This window comes from Camelus dromedarius, chromosome 9 (assembly GCF_036321535.1).
Source record: "Camelus dromedarius isolate mCamDro1 chromosome 9, mCamDro1.pat, whole genome shotgun sequence".
In the NCBI taxonomy this organism is placed as follows: Eukaryota; Metazoa; Chordata; class Mammalia; order Artiodactyla; family Camelidae; genus Camelus; species Camelus dromedarius.
Genome location: NC_087444.1, coordinates 19,707,072 through 19,713,809, shown reverse-complemented (window position 1 = coordinate 19,713,809; position 6,738 = coordinate 19,707,072). Strand labels below are relative to the sequence as shown.

Genomic DNA, 6,738 nt, shown 5'->3' with positions numbered 1-6,738 from the left:
CAGCATGTAATCTGTTCAAGGACGAAGTGAGGACATCTTCAGGCTCAGCACCAGAGCGGGTGGGGGTATGGATTTTCAGAGACCCATGAATCCCCCAGAACATTATTACAATTAATGATGCACATTTGGTGGAAATCAGACTTTACAGGTATTTCTGGGTCTTGCTAGTATGGACCATAGGTCAGACAAGCTCCCCCGGCAGGCTCTGAATCCACGGAACCCAAGAAATCTTGGAGTGCCGGCCAGGAGATCCCACCTCACTGAAAGTCTGGATGGTGGAGAAAAAGAAGAATTTGGCTTGGGGTGGGGCAGAAGGCTCTCTGTCTAGGTCAGTTTAGAGTCAACAAAACTCTTGCAAATTTGATGAAAGTTGCAGACCCTCAACCCAGAAAAATGCACTCATTACACACACACACACACACACACACACACACAGTTCTGCCTACAAGTTCAGAGGGGTCAGGGACCCCAGGAACGAAGCTTCTGGAAAAAGGGCCTTAAGTTAAGGCTTCGATTCTAGGACTTGAAGCCTAAATCCTCTGCCCCTCATTCCTGCGCTGGATTTGTCTCTGCCCCAGAGACCTTCAAGCTGGTTCTGGTTCTCGGAGCCACAGCTCTGTGTTGGAGGAACCCCCGCACCTGCATCTCGCGGAGCTACCCTGGGTGCTCTTTTCGCCTAGGGTGACGGGAGGCGTCCTGGGAGAAAAAGGTCTCTGGGCTTTTCTCCCCTGGCTGCCAGGAGCAGAAGCAGCTGAAGCCTAGGGCACGGAGGATGGAGCCGGGCAGACCCCCCCAGCCCCACCCCCACCCCGCCCCAGGCGCTGGCTCGAGGGAAGGGCGGGGAAGTGCGAGGAGCTCCGGGCAACTCCGCCCACCCACAGCCTGCTTGCCCATTGGCGTCGGGGGCCAACACCCCCTCCTGGTACTCCAGAAAATCCCCAGCCAGCCGGGCTTTGAGCGCGGACCCTCCAACCCCCGTGCGTTTCCTTTGACCTCTGGAGGTTTGAACCCCTCCTGTCACGGGAAAGATCGATGTCTGGTCCCCAAGATCCCTACGGGCTGGCACCTCCGCTTGGCCAGAGCAGGTGCGGGACTGGGGCCGGGGAGGGTTGGAGTGGGGGAAAGGATTTGGAGTGGGTGACTCAGGAGTCCGGGAGGAGGGGCTAAGAATTCAAGAAGCCTGTGTTAGAGCAGCAGCTCGGCGCTCCGGCACAGCAGAGAGCGCTGGGAGCCGGAGGGGAGCGCAGCGGTGAGTCAGGCTGCCCCAAGCCGAGCCGGAGAGGGGCGCAGCGCGGGTACGGGCGCGGGCCCGCGTGGCTGGGCTCCCGGGGAGAGTATGCATGGATCTTGGTCTGGCTAGATCTCCGGGCACCCCCGAGGCTCCCTCGGACTGAAGCGCGGCCGTGAGCGGAGTGTCCCGAGTGGGTGCGCGAGCGCGGGAGCCTCGGCGGGCGGGCGAGTCGTGGGGAGCAGCGCTCTCTCAGGTCGTGGAGTTCTCGATCTCCAGATGGCCCGAAGTCTGGGAGGCGACTCTGGCGCCTGCAGTCGCCGCACGGCGGTGCCAGGGACTAGCTCGAGGGCTAGAAGGGGACAGCTCACAAGTGAGAGAGAGCGAACGAGCGTGGCGAGAGGGATGCGCGGGCTGCGAGCGCACCGCGGCCGCAGGAGTGGTGGTCTGCACCGCGGAGGGCGAGTGCGCGGCGCGCGCGGACTGGGCTGTGCGCAGAGTCCTGCGAGTGCTAAGTTGCCCCCAGATAAGGGGACAAGCGGGACAAGGGCTCTGGACCTGGTGCAGGGAATGGAGTAAGGGTCTCCCGGCGCCTCCGCCTGACGCTGGAGGGCTGGGAGTTCCGAGTGAGGGCCCCAGGGGTTGATAGAGGAAGCCTGCTCGCCAAGCACCTCTACAGAGCCGCGCTGAACCGAGGTCACCAAGGCTCGGCCCTGCATATTTGGGTCACACGCCTCACCTCCAGCTGTCTGCTGCCAGGTGTGGGAGAAGCTGACACGGAGAGGTGGGGCTGGGCTGCGCCTTGGGTCCAGGCGGCAAAGACTCAGGGAAGGGAGAGAGGACACACGGGTCAGGGAGAGGCATCTTCGAGCCATGGTAAACAAACGACTCCACTCTGATTACAACTCTCCCCCTTTTCTTTTCTTTCTTTCTTCTTTTTTTTAAAATCTCTGAGATTCTCATGGAAGGTGTTTTCTGCTTGAACTTTCTCTTCTCTAGTGACTTGAGAGATTAAAATAGAGCCTGCTTGCTAGGCTGGTTTTTCCAAGTTGTTCCAGGTTGGAAGTTGTAACAGTTTGTCGGATAATTTATGGGTGTTTCATGCATTAAAGTGTATTACAGCAAAGTCTTTGGGTGCTATGGGTATTAAAGAAAACTTAGTGCACGTTCCCAGCTGGAAACCAAAATAGGGCTCTCCTGGGTGCCTCTGCCCCCTCTGTCATCTGAGGCCAATGGAAATCCTGGAGAAAAGGCACTTGATTAATTGTCCTGGCTCCAGCCGCTGGGCGCACCCACTGTCAGTGCCAGCCCCCACCTCCCCCGCCAGTGTGGTTGCATTCTCAAATTCACAAATGGCAGTGGAGGGCCCACCAGTAACTTCTTTCCAGGATCTTCAAACTCTTGAAGCTATCAGTTAAGTCTGCTGGAGGGTACAACTTCTCCCTCTCAAGGCAGTGGAGAAGGGCCCTGCCAGCCCTTCTTGCGCAGTGTTTACAGTTTCCTACCGAGTGTCTGAAACTTTCCCCTTCTGCAGAGCCACTGAAGAAAGGCTACACTAGGTCTGGATGGGTCTCTTCTGTAGCAGAAGTCATATGTCAGTGTGAGCAACCCAAATGTCAATCCATTGTGGGTGGTATTCCCAGCCCTTCAGAGGTGACTGGGGACTCAGGTGCGGGGAGTGAGAGTGGTCTAGGGGCTGAGACGGAAATGAATGTTCCTCATACGTGGGTGGTTCTCAGGGTTTGGGGTTATTATCACATGCTGTCAAACTCCTCCCCCATGCTTTCTCCCACATTTTTATGCAGGTGGGAAAAAAGGCAGTCTTGAAGCGAAAAACATTGGGAGGTACCACAGTTGGGAAACTAAGGTCTCTGGGGCATAAGGACACACGTTTGTTTTTGACTTTTTTTTTTTTTTGAAGTAGAGTTGATTTGCAATGTAGTGTTAGTTTCTGGTGTACAGCCTAGTGATTCAGTTATACATATATATTCTTTTTTATGTTCTTCTTCATTATAGGTTATTACAAGATATTGAATGTAGTTCCCTGTGCTATACAGTAGGACTTTCTTGTTTATCTATTTTATATATAGTAGTTAGTCTCTGCAAATCCTAAACTCCTAATTTATCCCTCCCCATCTTCCCCCTTTGGTAACTAAGAGTTTATTTTTTATGTCTGTGAGTCTCTTTCTATTTTGTAAGTAAGTTCATTTGTATTATTATTTTATTCCACATATAAGTGACATCATTTGATATTTGTCTTTCTCTGGGGGAGATGTGTTTTGATAGGACTGTAGGAGTCCCTCGGAGGATTTTATAGCCAGCTGCTGGTGCCACGCCTTCCCCTGGGGCAGCATCTTACGCCAAAGCAGCCCAGGCCCACTGGAGAATTGGAAAATTGGGTCCACTCAGGGCAGCCATCCTGGTACTGGTGACTCTGCACCCTTAGCCTTCATCAAGAAGTGAGGTTCTCACCTTCTCCTACTGCCCACTCCACATCTCCCCCACCCAGAGGGCCAGAGTGAGCAGAGGATGAGGCCTCACACCCTCCTTCTCTTCCATGGAGAAATCTGTGCCGTGGCCAGGAAGGGGGCCCCAGCTGCCGACATCAGCAGGGAGGGTAGGGCATGGCAGGGCAGGGCAGGGCTGGAGCCCGAGGGAAGTTTCTCATCATTACTGAGATTAAACAGATGAGAAAATCGTACAACTTTACTTTTAAATGCGAGCTGAGCACTACTGCTGCACATCCGTGGAGTGCCCTATTGCAGTGGCAACTGCTCTGGAGTGGCAGAGAAACTGCTCTGTGCACTCCGCAGGCAGCGGGAGGCGTGCTGAGGAGTCACAGAAAATCTGAGTATCCTGAGCAGACAACACATGTTCCCAGAGGTTCTCTTTCTTGACTGGCACTTCTGGTCTTGCAAACCATCAGCTAAACTCTGAGCTCCCAGGCTTAGCTGATCCTGAGAAATTAACTCTGTGATGGACCGGTTTCCCCCAACAGCATATGGTGGCCTCTAGCAAATAGATGGACATGAAAGATCCTTCCTCAACCCACTGCCAGGGACCTTGCTTCCTGACAGTGGGGAAACAGTTAACATCCTAACTCCGAACAGCATTAAAACCGGGATGGCCCTGAGGCAGAAATGCCCCTGGAGAAATGGAGGCTTTGGGGTCACTGACCTTTCGGTTGGGTGTGCCCAAGGATGGAAATGTCACTATTTAGGCCGAAAGGGTAGACCTTGAGCCACAAAATTCATCCAAGACCAGAATAATGAAAACCTACAATAAAGAAGGGTCTTATGGTGTGTGATTTTTTTCATTATTCTTCTATGGGTTACTTTACATGTTTTTCAGGAGTTTCTATAGGTTGTTGACCTCAGACTATGACACAGTAGGAATCAGATTGAAATGTTAAGATGATGTCTTGCTATTTCACTCCTGTGTTTTGGGTAAACTTCCTGTAGTAGTTTCCTGAGTTGTGAGATAGGAGGGAAAGTAGCTTTGCGACCTTGAGCGAGTCACTAAACTTCTTAGACTTTATTTTCGCAGTCTATAGAACAAGGGCAGTGGGTGAACAGTGTTTCTCAGCGGGTCTAGTGGCATTTGGGGATGATTCTTTGTTTACATGACGCAGGAAGTTTAGTATCCCTACCTCGCCCACTAAAATGTCAGAGGTCACGGTGACAACCAAAGACCTCCTCCCCTCCATATATGGCTAAATGTTTATTAAAAAGGTAATACTGATCTCGATTGAGAACTCCCTTGGAAGTTACCAATAAGGGCCTTTCTTTCAGGCCCTACAGTCGGGTCATCCATTATTTAATCATTGAACTGGGGCTTCAGATGTCCAGCCGTGGGCGTCATTCTTCAGGAGCCAGCATATCAGGCTCCAGGAAACCACTGGCAGGATCCTCAGTGCTGTGGTCCCGCCAGGCACCGTCCTGTGCTTTTGTCAATGGAGTGTGACTACAAATGACCCACAGGAAAAGGAAAGCAGAAAGGGTGGGGGGAAGGGACAGGCGGTATTAGAGCGTGGCGGCTTCCTTCTTGGCCATATGCTGTTAAATACACAGGCAGACTGCCTGCCCCGGGTGTCCCAGCACTGAGGGGAGATCCCTCTCTCTTTCACTGAATGGATCACACTCTGGCACCAGGAGGGCCTTTCCTTGAATGAGAGAACGAGGAAGCAGAACCCTCCCCAGCGCTGGCAGCACTTAATACAGCATGGGCACATGTTGACATCAAATTAATACAACTGTGCCCAAGCTGTGAGAATAAATGGAAATCAATGATGTGACATTTGACTGAAAGCAGGCTAGGAATGCTACGCTGGAGGGATGGCGCTTGTAGCCCTGGGTTTATTCTCAAGGAGAACAGCTCGTACATCCTTGCCTCTGCCCCAAGGTCTCACTGGAGGATGGAAAATAGGACCATTTGGATATTCATAGTGCAAAGAGCTAAAATGAATAATATCTTTGGCAAATATTATTGCCTGCTACTCACTCTCAAGTGGAAGAGAGAAAACTACTGAACAGTAGGACTGGCAGAGTTGGAGTTGATTCCTAATGAGGCCAAAAAAAAAAGGAAATAAGAGACTTAAAGAGATCCCCGGAGGAGGTTGAGACTGGTCTGGTGATGCAGTCTGTCAGGTGGGACTAGCAACAATGCTTTTTTTTTTTTTAATTGAAGTATAATCAGTTTACAATGCTGTGTCCATTTCTGCTGTACAGCATAATGTTTCAGTCGTATGTATACCTACATATGTTCCAACAGTGCTGTTTGAATTGCCCAAGTGTGGCCAACCTCTTCCACATGCAGAAAGTCTTTTTATTAGCAGTAGTATTAGTCAGTCAGAGAGGGTTTCCCTGAAAATTCCCCACTGGGGTAAGCAGATGGAGATGTTTGGCATCGCCTGTGGTGGCTGCTGCAGATGGAGAGTTCTGCAAGGGGAACGAGCTGGCTCTGAAGTCGGTGGGAATGAATGGTCCAAGCTTCCCACAGAAGCTGTCCCACATCGAGGGCAGTTAGAATCCACTACTACTGGAACTGTCTCCCAATAACCACAAAGTATTTGCTATTTGGTACAAATGGGCTGATTTTCCCATTTCCTTTGGCTGTTCCTTCGGTAGCCAGGGTTGGTGGAATGTGTTGTCTGTCTGCACGCTGCACGCTATTCCAAGTTTGCCCAGGAAGGGCCATCTGCTGGAACCCATGAGAGCTCAGCCCAGCTGGCAGGGACGTCCTGTCTCTGCCCCCCCCATCACTGTGGCTCTGAGGTGTGGTTGAAGTTACTTGGGTTTCTCACTGGTCCAGTCTGGTGAAATGCCATCCCGTGTTTGGACCTGAGAGACCTGGCTCAGATGTTAACACACTGGGGTACCACTTTGCCCTTGTCAATAACCATGTGTTGACCCCCCACATTGTACAGGAGATGCCAAGAGAGGCAGGCTCCCTTCAGATTGTGACTTCTAAGGAAGGCGCAATCATGCTGGGCTCTCACCGCCTGAAGGATG

General features: G+C 51.9%; 1 protein-coding gene across 2 annotated transcripts in view; it reads left to right on the top strand.

Annotated features, from left to right (window-relative positions):
* The first annotated feature begins 998 nt into the window (after positions 1-998).
* NGF (nerve growth factor) overlaps positions 999-6,738 on the top strand; it is a 51,076-nt gene continuing 45,336 nt past the window's right edge. The window contains exon 1 of one of the 2 annotated variants that reach the window (XM_010980705.3): positions 999-1,085. In XM_010980705.3, coding sequence (XP_010979007.2) covers positions 1,033-1,085 — 53 coding nt within the window. In that variant the 5' untranslated portion in view covers positions 999-1,032. Of the gene's footprint in view, positions 1,086-1,175; positions 1,250-6,738 lie in introns of those variants that run through there. The other variant, XM_031457877.2, reaches the window with a different exon arrangement.